At 41.0% G+C, this 19,095-nt stretch overlaps 1 protein-coding gene across 5 annotated transcripts in view; it reads right to left on the bottom strand.

The window, feature by feature from the left end:
* Positions 1–3,013: 3,013 nt before the first annotated feature.
* The window catches only part of TRERF1 (transcriptional regulating factor 1), a 112,446-nt gene continuing 96,364 nt past the window's right edge, over positions 3,014–19,095 (bottom strand). For all 5 annotated transcript variants that reach the window (XM_075204181.1, XM_075204183.1, XM_075204180.1 and 2 more), the window contains 5 exons: positions 14,884–14,972; positions 12,593–12,706; positions 11,129–11,308; positions 9,341–9,549; positions 3,014–8,423 (listed from right to left, as the gene is read on the bottom strand). In XM_075204181.1, the coding sequence (XP_075060282.1) occupies positions 8,099–8,423; positions 9,341–9,549; positions 11,129–11,308; positions 12,593–12,706; positions 14,884–14,972 (917 nt within the window). In that variant the 3' untranslated portion in view covers positions 3,014–8,098. The remainder of the gene's footprint in view (positions 8,424–9,340; positions 9,550–11,128; positions 11,309–12,592; positions 12,707–14,883; positions 14,973–19,095) is intronic.

Genomic DNA, 19,095 nt, shown 5'->3' on the forward strand with positions numbered 1-19,095 from the left:
AAAGATATATTTTCTAGGTCTCGTGATTCTTAGGAGAAAAATTAGAAGAACAGTTTCAAGACAACAGGAGGATCAGTATGAGAAGCAAAAAAAGGAAGAGATGCCCACCTGAGGTTAGTATCTCGTCACAGACATGGGCGTCTCCGTTGGATGTGTCTGTAGACGGAGCCGGATACCCTAAAAGCTAGTTTAGATACCAATATGGTATAATGTAAGTGTAATAGTTGAATAAGTTTGGTCATTTAACTCTGCATAGCCTCTTAGTGCCCAGAGGGAAGAGCGGTCCTTCTAACCATGGTTCCCCAGAGGTTTCCTCCACAGGGGGTTTTTCCTCTCCTGAGTGCTGAAGGACGACTCTTTGTGAGTCCAGAGGCTTCCTCCATATTGGTCCTCTTATAGGACAAGTTTGTAAGAGCCACATGAGCATTTTATAATGCAGAGTAGAAAAATTACATTTGATTTAGCAGACAAACCCTTAAAAAATTAATTAAAAAAAAACAACAACTTAATTTTATTTGTCTTGTGAATCTTCAATAAAGTCAATTTAAAGTATTATATTGAGTCCATTGTGTTTTCTTTATGCATTAAAGTATCATACATACTATTGGGCAGTTGTTGGTACACTTAAATGTCATATCTTGAGGCACAGGGAGATCAGGGTGGGGGAAGGTTATTAAAAACTCGAAGGATCCTGTAAGAATATTCTGGGTTTCATGCCAAATGGTCTGAAGAAAGCACCTCCGTATTTGTTCTTTTAAGGGAACCGATGCTGTATTGCTATAACTTTGAAAAATTTCTGGGTATGTTTTTCTTTTTGAAGAGATGCCTCCAACCCGTCTTTTCTCATTATGAAGAGATCCAGAGATCATGTGTGTTAGGGGCGGGGTGCTCTGCATCCACGTGTGGAGAATTCATTTTCTAGCAACTGCAGATATTGTCATTAATACATTTTTATCACCTTTTAAAATTCTTGCATATGTGCAAGATGCCTAGGATTGCCCATTCACCACAAAAAGTTCGTCATTTGCCAATCCTGCTGTCGCAAGTCTCCACTGTCGGACTGTACCTCTCTTGCAATCTCACCAGAGATCCTCTCAAACTAACAAATGTTGGTATCATTAGCGTACTTGGGTCATCACCTGGTTTACATAAACTTGCAGCAATATTTTACTTTCAATGAATATCTTGAACAGTCCTTCAGAAGAGAAAACACTAACAGGCTGTCCTTGTATGAATATGAAGTGCACTATAGTAATTACATAACTCAGAACCAGTAATTACATAACTCAGTCTCTATGTTACATAGGTGCATATATATGTATCCTTTGTGAGCATACTAATTCCTCACTGTGAAGGCAGGACTCGGCAATAATCAGCAGGGACCAGACCTCTTGCTTTCAGTCCTCTTTGCTCACCCGCATTTCACCCAGGTCAGGAGACTCCCACTCTGGCTTGGGGACTCGCTTTGAGTGCCCATAACAATAGATCTTCACTGGGCTCACTCAGAGGTTCAGTGGCCCTGGTTCCCTCGAAAAACGTGTCCCTCATTCAGAACAATGAAGTTACACGATAACCTTAATTGCTATCTAAAAGATTCAACATTTATATTTCAAAATAGTTCTTGAATACCAATAAATAATCTTCCTATAGTTTCGAAATGAACATATTTCTACTAGGTCATAAAATAAAATAAGAGTCCTGCCAACTTGAAATAGGACGGAGCCCTGAGGAACACTTTCGGGAAGTGGGGAAGAGGCGGAGAAGGAGCTACAGATAGAGACAGAGAAGGAGCAGTCAGAGAGATAGGAGTCGAACCAAGAGAGGACAGTGTTGGAAAGGCCAAAGGAGTGGAGGGTATGCAGCAGAAGAGGGTGATCGACAGTATCAAAAGCTGCAGAGGTCCAAGAGGATGAGGAGGGAGTAGTGGCCTTTGGATTTGGAAGTTAAGAGGTCGATAGTGACTTTAGCTATGGCAGTTTTGGTGGAGTGGAGGGGGTGGAAACCGGATTGAAGAGGATCAAGGAGGGAGTAGTCAGAGAGGTAGTTGGTGAGACGGCTGTAGACTAACCGTTCAAGCAATTTATAGGTGAAGGGGAAGAGAGAGATGGGAGCGGTAATTGGACAGGGAGATGGGATCGAGATTCGGTTTCTTAAAAATGGGAGAAACTAGAGTGTTAGACCACTGACCACCAGTCTGACCAGTCCTGGCAGGTGTGGGCAATTACCTCCAACATTTTTCATTATGATTGCAAAGTATTACATTGGCCCCACCCGGCTACTTCTTAATTCCATCTGGCTGGCAAAATTTTCTGGGGAGAACACTGATGACCATAGTGATAAAACACTCCTGCGTTGGAATTTAGGTAAAGGGAGAAACTGTTGCTCTGACACACCGGAGCATTTCAATAGTCACAATGCTGCATGCAGCGTTTTGGCAGCAGCATTACTCTGTAGTTTCCAATTTTGAGATTGATTTCCCTATTTTTTCCAATGACAATAAGTTGTCCATATGTGTCTGACTTTATTTATATAGCACATTGCAATGTGCCCAGCACTTCACAATATACACTCAAAATTGGAAAGAAGCGAGTGACTGATTAATGAGGTTACACTATAATTGGTTATACGAGTCATGCTGGACGGCATGGTAATGTACCAACTTGCAGATCTCTCTATACTAACATGGAGCTGCCAAGATCACTATTAGGGTGGGCTATAAATATTTGTTATGTGTTCCTATTTCTTAAGCAAATATATCAATGGCATGCTGGGACTTGTTGTTCCACAGCTGCTGGGGAACCGCCGACAGCTTTTGTCTAGCCCAGACTTCCAGGATTAGAGGGAACACAGCCTCGGTATGTTTCTACTGCAGTTCAAATAGCTTAACTTATTTTTCCATAATGTCAGCATCTTGTTGTCATAGTTATCTGTTTAACAAAATATATATGGGTCATTTTCTTTCTCCGCAAACACAATGAAACAAATACATGTACGAAATAAATCAGACCTCACAGAAACTCCAAGTTCTTTTATTGTAAATGTTAGGTACAAACATGTCAAACAAATACTGCCCTCTTCTGGTCAAGAAAAGCTATTAAGGCAACAGTTTTTACAAAGTGCTGATCGTCATACAGTGTGTAAGGGCAGAAATACAGCTCTAAAAGTATAGTAAAAAAACAAACAAAAACAAAAACACAGTTTCTGAAATCTGCAGTTCACAATAGAAAACTAGAAGACATCCCACAACAGAGGCAGTAGAAATGCATAGAAATGTGAAAAACGTAAAGCAATGTCATCTCGTCTCTTTATCCTGTCAGGAACTATACATATGGCTATTGTCTCGTTTTTGTTTTTTTATACAATTTATAGTCACAAGCCGTAAAAAAACATATTTACACCTCATCACTGTAAAATATAACGCAAGTTAAATACTTTTATAAAATAGATTCAATTTGTCATAAAATAAATTCTCAGAACTCGGTATATACACTTTCCGATGGGGTCTCAAATCACCAAGGGCTGCAAACTGTAATATCTTCAGATGTTCCTGCTTAAACACAGGTGAGTTAATCAATGGCTCTGTAATTGTAAGAAACACACCTGGTTTATAGTTTAATGTGTCAATGTGAATGAAATTTCCCTCAAAGGGGTCACTTTAAAGGGGTTCTCTACCCCCCTCTACCATGTAGGGGCGCTGTGGAGTTCAGTTTGCTACCGCTCAGCTACTCACCTAATAATTGCTCTATTGCTATTTATACACCCCATGTAAAGCAAGCCCAGCTTGTCCCAGGCAGAATACCCAAATTATCGGCCCCAAGAAGTGTTAATGTAAATTCCATGCATACATCATATCAGCAAACATATTTGAGTGGCGAACCCCATTAACGCAGAGATTTTGCACCGTTGAAGTAGCCATTTTGTATTCTGGACCAATATTCATGAGAAAGCAGGCTATCAATTTACTAAGAACCAGTGACAACGCTGATTCACAGTGCACTGACGAGGTCCAGCTCACAAAATGGCGGCTTTTCTCTCTTCCAATACATCTCTCACTCCATCCAACACCTTTAAGTGAACAGTTAGTCTGTGGTATGTAGGCCGTACACCAAGCCTGGCTAACTTGTGGCTCTCCAGGTGTTGTAAAACTACAAGCCCCAGCATGCTTTGCCAGTAGATAGCCAGCCAATAGCTGGCAGGGTATGCGGGGACTTGTTGTTTTGGCATAACTATACATAAATATTATATTTAATAAAGGAGTTCTTTCTGAATCCTCATTAGTTGGTGGCCCTGCACAGTTGATGTTGGAGAGAAAAGGTCAATGAGATAGGTGCACACTTAACAGTCAGTAAACAGACAGAGAATAACAAATATAACAGCACAACTATCAAAAAACAGAATCACATATTTAACAAACTTTAGTTTAAAACATCATACAATATTTGTGTACCAAATACTGACAAACAAAAATCAGCACTGGGGAGCCAAAATGGCAGTATTACCAGAGATTGAGGTTGCTCAGGAGTAGAATTTTAAAGCTGTATTATCACACAGGAAACTGCTTCCCTAAGGTTGGCTCCTCCACCTAGATGGAAGCTCTGGGACCTGCTGCATGCAGACATTTTTCCCGGGCCTCTGCCAGTTCTGTAACAGAACTAACATATCAATAAAGATCTCTATCTTTAAATAGAGGCAGTAGCGAGCAGAAGAACCAATCACAAGCCTCTTGTGATTGGTCCACCAGCTCCGTCAGACTAATGGAGAAGCCCTGTGTTCAGTGGCTGCATGGACCATCCGTCCGGGGCTTCGACTTGGGAGAGGGGTCACCTGAGAAAATATTTTCATAAGTAGTGATGCAGTTTTAATGGGAGGGTGTAACTATAGGCTTTTTATTAAATCTAAGTGCACAGGTAAAGCATTGTCTTCACTTTATAACAGCTATATCATAGAGTTGCTCTTATACGCTGTTATACGTTGCCCAGGTTCCAAGAGACACATGCGTTACACACAGAAATCTATGAACGTTTGGAAGGTTTGGAAGAGAATAAAAGCAAAATCACAAAGTCTGAACCCCGTATTATGGAAGCAGCAAGCAGGTCATACTGACATCTCAACAGTAATATAGAGTCTTTAGTCCAGTGCATTAAAACCCAGTGGTTCCACGTATACTTGCTCAATTAAAATCATTTTCCACCAACCCAGGCCGCATTAATAAGACCATCTTGCTGTCCCAGGATTTTAACAAAAAAATATACTGTGACAGCTTAGTAAATCTCAGGGCGGGGTATAGAGAACTTTACTGGACAGAAATACCTATTGGCGACAGTCATTAGTCTCACAATTCACTAGGAAAATAAATCACAACCATACTCATATCCCAGTCATGTCATTAGTTCCAGGTGAATGGACATTCTCATGAACAATGGTTCAGCTAATGGCCGCCTCCACTTTTACCGGTAGCTTCCTTTTAAAGCTGATATTTGCAGAATGATCTCTTGACAAACAATCCAACCATTCAAACTGTAAGAGGGTTAATATTTATTTTTAAACCTGAGCTTGCTCTCCTGCCAAATATGTTAATTACACTGACAATAAACAGTCTGAGGCTGGAACATTCTGCCCTGCAATTCTGTCTACCTAAATAATATACAGAGAGTCTAATACCTAACAATCAGCAATGGCTTAGATGACGGAGCACATCAGTGAATCATTTTAAGTACACTAGTTAATGATAGGGATCCTGATTGTTGTTAATAAAGCTCCAATAATTTAACTGCCCCCGTCCTCTTTCCTATCCTGCTCCCATGTTTAAAAGTGCAACTGTCACCCATAGTGAAGGCAGCCATTTTGTGTGCCAAAAATCAGACTCATGCACTGTTACCAAGGCAACATGCCATTCTCATGAATGTTGGCTCATCGCACAAAATGGTTGCCTCCGCTGTATTTAGGTGATGGGTGCACTGTAATACAAAACAGAATGACTAGATATTTGGAAGGGGGCACGCTTAATTTCAGACACATCAGTTTGATTACAAAACCAGAGGTAGGCCACATGTGGACTTCTAGTTGCCGTGGATCTACAAGTCCAAGTATCTCCTGCCACTTTGATTATATAATCTCTTCATGCACCTAATTTATTCCCTATCCAGATTGGAGGCCTAATACAGTATAACAAACAATTAAGACCACAAAGCAGGACTGTACCTGCGACCATTTCTTTTTTTCCCTGAGTACCTGGTTCATGCGAAACAATAATCGGCTTCATAACTAGTCCATCAAATGAACTGAGCTGGATTGAAAACCACACGGTGCTTTCTTGTGTAGAAATGACAGGATTGTACCATTGAACAGAAATTAGAGGTACATTGATTTGTGCTATTGGGTAACTTTGTGGGCCCCTGAGATAGGCACAAATGGACCCTCGGGGGGGTTAATATTCATCTTTGGTTGAAACAAGAACAGTCATTGTCAGGCCCTAGGTCAATGTGAGGTCTATTTACAAGAGTATATGACGACACTCTATGCCACAGTAAGGAGTTTAGCTGTGTGGTCTGTTATATATAAATGGCGGTCTGATTTTGTGCTGGGTTTAATAATACCCATGTTGTCCATCTATATCCTCGCCGAATACAACGTGTAGGAGAGCACAGCTCAAACACACCAGTGTGAACAATTTTAAACCTAGTGCAGAATGGGGACATTACGTAAATAAGATATAACTATATGTAAACATCAAAATGATCACTTTTTCACAAATAAGATCTAGGTTAGATCTGATAAACAGCCCGAGTGGCAGAAAACTGAAGAGGGGTATATAAAGCTATAGGTAGCTTGAATTGTAAACTCACACTTTCTGATAAGATAGTTACTGAGTGGGGAAACTCAACATAAAATGGAAAAAAAAAATAGTTTTGGGTTCAGTTTGACGAGAACACATTTGTACTTTACATTCAATGCAACTCTGCCACGTCCGACAGGGTCCCGACTCCCTCTCTTGGTTCCACAGAAGACTCTAGTACTCTTCCCCTTCCACACCCACAGGCCGAGTGGATAGAGGTGAGTGGAGTGCGCAGTGGACCCATCGGTAACACTGGTGGATCTGACGAGCTGAACGTGGGACGTAAGAGTTATTTTTTTTTCACCTATTCAAACTTCACCTCAAACTTAATCTTTAGTTATCCTTTAAGGCAGAAGCCTAAAAACAAGTATAACCGCATCAATTTTCCCAGGTAAAACTGCGTCCAGGTTTGCAATTTTGGCTCCAAACTCACAGAGAACATTACCAAAAAAATGACACACTTTAAGTAACCCCCTAACATTACAACAATGATTGTGCATTTAGTCAGCACAGTTAAGTGAAAAGCTGCAAAAATGGTTCTGAAAGTCAGATGTCCCTAAGTATATATAATGCTTAATCTATGAACACGTTGGCAGTCACAACTTGTACAAAATAACCTATTTACACAATAACTTGTCAGAAAGTGTCAGTTAACCTCTATTTTCACTCACTTGGATGGCGCTCATGTACGACTGCTCATCTACTTGTGTGAATTAAACGTATGCATGCACCTTCACCACAGAAACTGTTTGGGAGACTAAAGTGTACCCATCGCCTGCACAAGACAGAGGCAGCTATTTTGTGGGGTGGAGCAATGTTCACAAAAATGCTACTTTTCTGTCAACAAATTGATGTCATCGGTGGAAGGGTGCAATCTAATGAATCAGACTTGTCACTGGTTCAGGCTACAAAATGGCTGCCTCTACTTTAGGTGCTATGGTTTTCACATGGACAGAATTGCATTTTAATTACTTTGTAAACAGCTTAAAAGACAGCACACAGTCATTGTATATATATAAATTTTGTGAGTGACAAGTAAAATGGTCCATTCCACCAGAAAGCATACCTCTTTGTATCTTCATCAAATAAATTTGGGTTAGTGGCAATAGGGCATGTAAAAAGACATGTTTATGGAGTCCACCTATCAACAAGTAAGAATCCCAATTCCTTAAGAATAATCCTACTCGTCTATTTGAATTTGTGAGGGGAAATAGAGGCTTTTCCTGTCAGACAGTCGGATTGGTGGCCAACAACTACACCAGGCTACAAATCTGCACCATCCTGTAGCAGATTAGCATCCTCATCATCCAAGATTAGATCGGAGTGCATTACTTCTGTCTCCTCCAAGACATCCTCTAAATCCTGGGCCACGTCGTCATCAAAATCCTCCTCCATGGTTTTAATCAGGCTGAAGTGATCGAATGGCATGACATTATCAGCGGGCAGATTAGTCCTCACTATGGTCCTTGCAATAGTTTCCGCCATCTCAGCTGCTACGGCAGCTTTGCGAGATCTCTGCCTCTGCTGTTCCTCCTGCTGTCTGTGAGTCTTCATATGCGCATTACGACTCTTGATCTTGTAGAAGACCCTAGATGAGATGGTTAAAATATTGTTACATAGGGTGTAAGTAAGTTCTGGTACAGCATTGTAATAGTATGCCTGAGGAATGGCTGGTAGCATAAAATATGGCACAGTATTTGCAAATAGCCTTTTCTGGTCACTTTTTTGTCTCTTCCTTAATGGAATGTATGAAGACCTACAAGCTAATTCAGGGAATATCTCAAACTCTATATGTTATGGAGCAAAGCTGAGTTATAGTTAGTTTTAAATGACATGTTAAAATATGATATACCGGTTACGCCTCCTCTTTAAGGTGGACCCGTCACTAGAGACTCTAGCGTTATCATTTCCAGCTCGCTGTACTCTCTCCTTTGCAGGCTTCCTTCAGCTCTTAGAGCAGAAGTAATAATTCTAGAGGACCTGGGGACAGCACCCCTTTCACCCACATGCAGTAGTGGCAGCCATTTTGTGGGTGGAACCAACGCAGCCTGTCATCAGTAGCGGCAGCCATTTTAATGTAGCCTATCAATTCATTATAAATTAGTAGCAGCGATGGGACACAAAGTTGAAGCCGGCATTATGTGGGTTGAATCAGTATTGGAGTGCAGCTTATACATTCACTGGGAAGTTAGTGATATCACTAGTTCATAATGAGTATGTGTATTTGGTCCATTCCACAAAATGGCTGCCTCCACTGTGTGTTAAAAGTGATGAGACAAGAGTTCAACAAATAAGTTTATACAAATGTCTGGTATATAGTGCAGCAATGCGAATTCATTTCAATAGACTCAGATATTGCCAAAAATTATTTTTTTTGTACAGAATTCCTAGTGACCATCGAACATGACCATTAAGAAAACTTTTTTCTGGGCGTAACTTTCCTTTCAAATACCAACTCCCTCTATAAAGAAGCGTTAACAGGGGTATAATAAAGTACTTCCTTACTTGCCACAAACTTTACATGGAAATATTGAGGCCGCATCTGTTTCCCCGCTAGTGGTGCTGTGCGCAGGAGAACTCTTCACAGAACAGTATCCACTCTGAGCGCTTGACTTCTGTCTCCCTGTGCCTGCCGCTGGAAACACCTTGCTTGGGGCACTCGTTCCGCCATGAATACGCGCATGGCCATTCAAAGCCTGTTTAGAGCAGAAAATCTGTAAATGACAAAAACAAGTTATGGATATTTAGCGTACTTACACAACAAGACTACACAGCCAGCTGGAGAACTTCCAAAGTGACTGACACTCATCATCCGATGACAAACTTCCTATAGATTCTAGTTACTAATGGGGTCATACCACATCAGATCACCCAAAAAAAAATGAAATGTCCACCACCCATCTCAGATTTTTTGGAAATTTTTTTAGTTAAGAGAAGAAGTCAAAACAACTATTTCTGCCAAATATCTCGACTGTCTGACAATTAGTTGATTAAATATTGATCTTTCAATTTATTAAATATTTTACTAATCGCGGCTTCTTTATCCAGTTTATTTGAAGTATTACGGGTTAGTAGTATTAGTAGGTATTGCTGCCTACTAAGAGGGGTAGGAATGTACTGGAGACTCCAACTAAGAAAGAAAGTTTCCCTCCTGTATCCACGCAGTATAACAGTGACCACCAATTGCCCCGTGGCATTGTACAGTGACTCTGCCGGCAGTATTACCGGGAATCTTGGACGATTTGGGTCTGGATGACGACCTGCTTGGAATCAGAATTAAATAGAAATAGAATACAGCGATGCCGGGGGGAGTGACAAGCACACACACACAGAAAAGGTCCTGAGAGTTGGCCCACATCATTTTTAGATGGAGGGAGGGATGGGAGAAGCTTTACTTTTAAGTTTGTTTTATTGTTTACCCATTTATTGACAGATTCGTTTTATGTTTTGGAGAGAGTATGTTTCATTGAGAATATATTTCCACGTTTAAGTCTAGACAAGCAAACTTTACAGATAGCACTTTCTTTTGGTAACATATGTGAATAAATATCTTTTGATTTAAGGTCTTTATATGGAGAAACTAGGCAACAATCAGAAATAATATACCTTTAAATGATTTTTCCCAGAGAACTTTTAGGCAATTAGTGCTACCCAGAGATTTATCCCCAAAATTAACCAGTAAGTTCTGTCGCGTTTGGGGATACCACGTATGTGTACTTTGTACAAGGTCTCACGCAGTAACGGAGCCCAGAGAAAAAGGTATACAATTTACTTTTCAAACTTTTGTGTGCCTGGGACTGAATCAAAGAAGGATTCACGGACACAGCGCTGCTACCGTCGGCTGTTACTGGCTAATAGGATGGCGGACCCAGAACTGCCTCCATGTTCCCGTGCAGTTTGTAAGCAAGGCTTTGCTGAAGTCTGAGCCGCTGGATATTTACAATAAGCGGACAGGAAATGTTTAGTAATCGTCCTGCTTTTTATTTGTAATCCACCATGTCCAGGTGGCCATTAAGCAATTTCATTATTATACAGTGATTAGCTCTGACGAGACAAATGTCCCTTGTTTCTTATAACAGATACAATACTTTGAGGAATTCTCATGGAGGGGTTGGGGAGAGGTACATTTTTTAAGAAACCAATAAACAATCCCAGGAGTGGTCGTTGGAAGTTGCAGTCCTGTCCCTTAATATACCACTGGAATAACAATATATCTTCTAACTGCTCCTCTACATATCACACCGTGCTGCTGCAGACACACTGGGGGTTGGAGATAAGAGCAGATGTACTTACAGCTCCGCAGTTTCCCATCTCACACACAAAGGAGCCAGCAGGGGGGGCGAGGTGTGCGCTGACAGATTGGTCCCGCTCCGCTGGGTGCAGTAGTTCTGGGGATTCCTGTACTTGCTCGCGGTCTCGTTCGTATTTTCTGTCTTCAAGATTCTCATCCTCGAACGCATCATCAATACTAGTCTATGAATTAAAGTCCAACTTCAGTTACGTCTACATCTATTGCACTGATCTATATCAGAGTTATAGGTCTAAGACTCCTAATACCGCAACAGAAGAGCCCAGTGGTGCACAGCGGAGACTGAAGAGTTAAAAGAGTGTCATTAAGAAATTCTCAATTAATCAAAATATACACAAAAAAAACCACTAAAATACTGTTCACAGTGGTGCTGAGATGTCACTGAAAATCCCCCACGTATCGGTCTTTTTTACGCCATAACCCAATCATTTAAAGCCGGGTTTCTGCACAGCCCCTGAGTGATGCAAGGTAGAGAAGCACCACCATCCGAAGTAATTGATTGTTTACGTCATTATTTACTAAGTGAAAACAAAGACAGCATGCTAGGGATATCTGGTTACGTATAATAATTTCATGCATGTTTAATTCTGTATTCTAATAGCCGATGGTGAAGAGGCCAAGTTTAAATACAGTATGTTACTAAGCATGTGACTTTACAATGTAAATAGGCCGCTTCCTATTTGGGCTTCAGTTCCGTTAATAAACAAAAAAATAAAGTTACAATAAAGTACACACAAAACAATACACACACAAAAAAACAAACAGCAGTATATATAAAACTTATATATGCTTCTTTTTGAACTTATAATAATTAATAAACTTTTTTCAGTTTTCTAAATAAAGAAAAATTATTTAAACAGCACGGCAATAAAAATGCTTTATTCCAAGAAGTTTTCACTGCTTGGTAAATAGTATATTTACTATTTATAGATACTAGTATATTTTCCCTTGGTGCATCCAGATCTAGGGGTAGTGAAACAGGGGTGATCTCTGTCCGTAATCCCTCTAGTATATAGGGCAAAGCTCTATCACCAGCAAAAACCCTGTGCTTTCACAAGCAAAAGGGTTTATTGTCCTTTAATAAACAGGAAAGGATCAATAAAAATAGATTTATAAAGTACAGAGTAGCATCTGAAAGCTTGCTATTGCCATTATTTGTGTGTGGTTTGAGATTGTGATATACCTACTATTAGAATACAAAGTACTTCCTGGAAGTAGTGCATTACATTTATATAATATAGTTTTAGGATGTGTTTTCATTTGTTAAAACAAAACCTACAACATAGCACAATATCGTTAATCACAGCTAGGGCAGTGACAGAATGGTTTGTCACCGAAGCTGATCGCCCCGGGACACTTTCCAAGACGCTTCTATTTGCAATGTCACAGGGGCCAATTCATTTCTTTGACCTGCCCTGACCTTCCCCCAGAGTGATCAGACAACTTACTGTATCATCCTCATTAAGCTCCACAAGCCGCGTCCTCTGCCTGCGGCCCATGTGCAGTATTTTTTTCCAGGTATAATAATATTCTACGCACTGTGACAGAGTCTTTGTCTTTATCTGGAAGACAATAACATTCAATCATTGAAACGTCATGCCGTAGATTTCCTTTACTGAAATGCATTTTTTTTATTTGTCACGTATGGCCGATGTACACCTCGGGGGTTACATGACTGAATGAACCAAAATTCGGTAAGTCAGACTATTTAAAGTGTGTTGAATTGGAAGTGTTTTTGGAAACAGTGATAGATCACATAAAAAACATGTTCAAACGAGGGTTGTTAAGAATATAATAACCGTATAAAAGTGTGTAATGTATTAGTTTATATTTTTACAATTATACTTTAGGAAATACTTTTTGTTTTTTTTTAATGTAAACCTGATACCAGCACATAGTGGAGGCATCCATTTTGTGGGTGGAGCCAGTAAACAGCCTATCAATTTGCTAGGAACCTATAATGTCAGTGAGGCACTATCTGACTTATACTCATGAGACTACAAAGCTAATAAGGCTTCATAATGAATTTACTGGGGCAGTTATAATTTGTAAAATAATGAGGATTAAATGACTGTATATAAAATTTAGAGTAATGCATCAGATTAGTACTAATGCAATTAATACTCCATACCTACCAACATGTTTGTCCCCACTAGCGGTACAGGGGGCGTGACCACAGCAGACGGTGGGAGTGGCCAAACCCCAGAGGGCTGCCTAGTGATGTAAAGCACTCGGCTGCCCATTACATACCTACCTTACTCCAAACCTGACCCCTGGGTAGGACAGCGGAACAGAGCCCTAAAACTGGGACTGTCTCGCTGGAATCGGGACCGATACATCTGTAAACGAACCAATACTGTCACAAAGTGTGGCAGTGATTCAGCTTTGTGCTACACTTACAGGGGCTCATGCTGATTTGGAAGCATATGCGTAAAAAAAAGGCTGCACATAAACATTGACCCCCATATACTGACACATCGCAAGATACACCCAGCTCTGCACCTGTAGTATATTTGTCAGGTTTATGTCAGCTACACTTACATCCAACCAGGCCAGGAAAAGTTTTTTAACATTTGATTTAATAGTGAAAAAACGCAATTTGCAATTTGGTTTGATTTAAATAAAATAAAACCCTCTACAATACAGCAGGTGTAATCTTCCTTCTCGTGTACAAATGCAAGTTGCAGAAATTCATTCTAAAATACGACCATAAAACCATATACTATAGGCAGGACCAATGGAGAAAACACCAATCAGCTCCAGAGAGGAATCTGCAATCAGCCAACCAGATGCGGATAACTAGTGCTGGTGGCTGCCATCATTATCATCAGTATTTGTGCCGACCCACAGCCAACCACAAGCGATACAGCTGCCGACAGGCGTCTCCGCCTTAGTTCGTAATTACCTGAACACGCCCTTACTGTACTCCGCCTACTGTAAACCGCTCCTTCCCTCCCCCGTCCCGCCTCTCCACAGAAGGGAACGTACCAAATCCGCATGGACGTGGGTGTACTCCTTTCTGTGGACATGTGCAGTATAAATACCAATATTTCGCGCTAAGCAATCAGGTGTACTCCCCAACGCAGCATGAGCCCCATAATGTGTAACACACATCACAGGATCCATTACCCCATACGGAATATAGACCACGTCATTGTTTTTACCTGTATAGTTAGATATCACTAGAGTTACTCTATGGATGAATCAAACATATTTTTAAAAGTCATCAGCAGTTCAGTTACTTGTATCAGATCAGCCCTTGTATCCCGTTAAAAAGTATATATTTTATTCCATTATTATTTTATATATATATATATATATATATATATATATATATATATATATATATATATATATGTGTTTAGAATATGACATATGCTAATTATCATGCTATTGAGTATCAAAGCCCTTGAATTGAGGCAGGTGCCGAAACATTACAGCATTTCACGCCCTCTTCCTGAACGCTGTACACTGACCCCAATTGTACAATGGTTTTTGTTGCTTCATCGTTTCCTTTCTTGTGTACATTTGCTCTATGTCTTATGTAACTTTATTTTTATTAAAATATAGATGAAAAAGGCCCAGTGTCAAGCAACTCAAGGTTTCCAGGTGCTGTGGAACTACAAGTCTCAGCACACCCTGAAAAGCCTGAGGATGCTTACGCTTGTTTTATACAATGTATGTTTATGAGTAATACAGGACATGTAATCCATACAGATAAGGTAGAGGGGAAATTTACCATCTTTTGAACATGGAAGAAATCTTTGTTGCAGGTATTTAATGCTTTGTTAAAACTCTTCTTCTCTGTGCTGGTCCAATAGTCCGATCCTGCAAAATATGTATAGAAACAATGATAATGACATTGTTATTTTGCTGCCAATAAGAGGATTGGGCACTGCCAGATCTGTGCCTGGGGCTAATGTCTATATCCTGTCTGTAAACGTTACAGACTTTTCTACCTTTAATTAGCACATTTATATTGACTTTGCAGGGCTGCATTACAGCACTTATGATACACAGTAAAAATGTCACTATGATGATGCAGTTGGAGACGTTAATGCCTAATAATGTTTATGACAATTTATTTATTTTTTTGAGTAAAAAAAGCAGAATACCATCAAGAGCGGTAGGACAGGAGAGCTTTTTCTTTCTGCAACAGGCTGCACAGGCAATGGGTCAGGCTGGAGTAAGAAGGGATAACTGGGAAAAGCAGAGGCCCACAGGATAGGGTGCCAATGAATGGGGGCGTGGCCCGTCTACCAAAGCTGTGTGGCCAGCCTGCAGAGAAGGCGTGGCCAGTCCAGTGTAGGCGTGGTTAGCACCGCCCTCCAACCATCTCCCTTCGTTATAGATGTGTATACTGCAGTATTCGGTTAGGCTGAGCTGTCTAGATTCAAGGAGGAGCACAGAAGGAGAAGTTGAGATGTAGTACAGGGGGTGGGACTGTAAGGCAGCGGGCATAATGGCACACCTGGAAAATCTGACACCGTGTACATCTTCTCAAACTAATGACACTGGACTGCACAGGGTATTTTTGAAAAGGTAATGAAAGCAAATAATAGGCAAGTGTGAGTGATTGACAAAGGATCTGAGTCATTCAAAGTGTCCGCTCAGACCACACCCACATTCTCACACGGCCACACCCTTGAGTCTGATAATCAGGACAATCCTACCGATACAGGGACTGTTTGGGGGTATACAGTGGAATCAGCTACATTGTGGACTAAATCAATATTCAGTCTGTACTCAGATATCTCTAGGATTATGTTTAGTACATTTTCTTTTAACCATACTTGCCAACTCTCCCTGAATGTCAGGGGGACTCCCTGAAATAGGGGTGATCTCCATCACTCCCTGAAGAGTCTGGCATTCTCCCTGAAGCTGAGCCAGTACAAGACGTGGTTGGCTTCGCCATCTGTGGCATGATGACATAGTTCAGAAATGGTGTCCTATGTCCATGTATTGATGCCTATGGAGGTGGCCATTTTCATGGAGACCAAGATTTAATCAAAGACTGACAGGTAAGACAACATGACTTCAGTAATGGAGACAGAAATGTAAAAGACGCTTCAGTCTCTAGAGATTCATTAGCTGCTTTTCTTTAAACGCATAGTTGCCTACTCTCCAGGAATGTCCGGGAGACTCCCGCATTTCTGGGAGACCTCCAGGGAGAGCAGGGCAACCTCCCGGTTCTCGCCCCCCACAATAGATAAGTGGCGGGGGGAGGGAGGTCATCTTTGCATTGCTGTAACTGGCCAAAATTGTGACAATTGTTTAGGGGCGATTCGTCAAGCCCCGCCCCTGCACACCCACCTCGCTGGGATCTCCCTGAAGCCAACGAGGATAAGTTTGGCAAGTATGCTTTTAACCTTTCGTATCAAGTTTCAAAATAGGTTTTTTTCAAGAATAACCTGTATCGTGGCTATAGTTAATTTGGAGGATTATTCTTCCGTCTATCTGCTGGCGCTATATAAATAAATGTTGATGATAATGATTTGACAACGATAAGGCTTTAATGATTATCTCCATCTAGCTAGTGTTACGTTACCTCCATTGTGCAATGGAATCTACCATCACACAGATAATAAAAGGATGAGGTATTTTCTTTATTTCAAAGAAAAGAGGAAGCCTGCGTTCAGCTTTTATGTAGACCACTGCAAGATTGAGTCATGTAGGGTCAGTAATACCAGGTCACTAGGCGATGAATAATAATATTGTTGTGGTTTGTGTTCTGCTATGTGAGAGCAGTGTGTCGGAACAGTTACATGTTCCTCGCCCATTTCAGTATCTATTGTATGAAATATAATTTACCCAAATGTTTTAAAAGATAGCAAAACCAAAAGGAAAATATATACCTACCATCCCACACTTTCCATACAGTTTTTCCATGAAACCAATTATTGAATAGATATTCTTTTCAACAAAAAGGTCAGTTAACTCCACCCTTGCCCTCTCTCATTGTTATATGCAGTCCCTCCTTTTTTTTGTATTTGAACTTTGTATATTCAACGGACACAAAGAACAATTATAATTGGTTCAAACTTACAGTTGTAAAAAGAACAAACGGTACAAGGTCCATTTATTTAAGATACAAACGGGGCCAACGGGGGACAGAGGTGTGGACAACTGAGAGAGGGGTGAGGAGGACGGAGAAAAAAAGGATCATGGATAGTTAGTGACTACAAGTGGAGAGAGGACTCATGACAAAGAGAGACCTGTCCTCTAAATAAATGGATTTGGCTAAGTTGGAAATAAATAGAGAAGGAAAAATGGGACTGCTAAACAGGTGGAAGTAGGGTATTCCTGTTTTCCCTAAAAGCCATGGAGCCTATAGATTTTGGGGTAAATTTATCAAGCTGCGAGTTTCACAAGTGGAGATGTTGCCTATAGCAACCAATCAGATTCTAGTTATCATTTATTTAGTACATTCTACAAAATGGCAGCTAGAATCTGATTAGTTGCTATAGCAACATCTCCACTTTTCAAGCCTGCAGCTTGATACATTTGCCAGCTGGACTATCATGGAGGTTGTATGTGATCATTTCCATACATGCCACGTACCAGAAATGTTTTGTAACCACAGAAGGGGGCGGGGCCATAGATGATTTGGCTGCTGCCAGAATATGTATTACTCCCAAGAAAGGAGATTCATTCATGGATCTTTAGGAATTGAGACTTCTATCCTGGAGATGGCAAGTACCCCCTTTTTTAAATCATGAAACAACTAAATCTACCCAAATGATTATCAATGAGCTGTGCTGGACTTGTCTACACAAGTTCATTTGAGTGTTTTTTTTCTATTAATTGTGGGCATTTCCAGGTGTAATGTAACCCCTACTGTGCAATCTAAGGATATGAGCAATCACCTCCGTGGTTTGTAGCCATATAATATTACTCTGCCTCATCCTCTTACATGGTCGCAGAAGTAGGGTTGTGCATTACTCCATCTACAATACAGTATATAGAATATATGCAGGACCCACCTTGGTTCACCCAAACCAAGTTTGATTCATCCCCACTCGCCAGGCGGCAGACAACACAAGGCGAGCCATTGATGGTGTCCCTCGACGCTGAAAAGGCCATTTATGAGGTTCCCCCTTGCTGCCATGGGCTTTTAAGGTCGCATTTTGTGCGGTCTGGCATCCCTTTATTTTAATCCAACGGCTAGTGTACTTGCACATCTTCTCCTTTCGCTATCGCAAACGGTACTGGACAGAGTTGCCCACTCTCCACCCTGCTTTTCGCCCTGATAATGGAGCCTCTGGCATTGCGTATCCACAATAATACGGCCATAAATGGGATCCCTGCGGGCGCCTCTGTCTACAAGATCTCTAAGTACGCAGATGACATAATGTTAATGATCACATATCCCCTCACCTCTCTCCCTTCCACTCAATCGGAACTGAGTGCATTGGGTGCGGTATCCACTTCAAAATCAACACGGATGAATCTGAAATCCTGCCTCTTAACTTACCTCCTCAGATCCTTGACACTCTGCAACGCCAATCGTGCTTTCGCTGGCAACCTGATAGACTCAAGTAGTTGGGGATCTATCTAAGAGATCTTTATAATCAGCTCTATGCCTCCAACTTTCCCGACTGTTCGATTCGATCAAGCAGGACCTCGAGACCTGGGACAAATTATACATCTCCTGGATCGGGCGAATAACAGGAGTGAAAGTGAACCTATTGCCTAGAATTCTCCACTTGTCCCAGACCCTGCTGGTCTACGTTCCCTCTTCGGTGTTTCAGACCCTACAGAAACAGATAGCCCATTTCATCTGGGCCGGCAGGCGTCCTAGAGTGCAAGCTTGTACGTTATATGGTCTGGCCTCAGAAGGAGGACTGGGACTCCAGAACATTTCTAAATACTATGTGGCCACTCAACTTACTTAATTGGTCCTTTTGTGCTCACTACCTGCAACAAGACCCTGGGTTAATATTGAGGGGAA

This window comes from Mixophyes fleayi, chromosome 3 (assembly GCF_038048845.1).
Source record: "Mixophyes fleayi isolate aMixFle1 chromosome 3, aMixFle1.hap1, whole genome shotgun sequence".
Lineage (NCBI taxonomy): Eukaryota > Metazoa > Chordata > Amphibia > Anura > Limnodynastidae > Mixophyes > Mixophyes fleayi.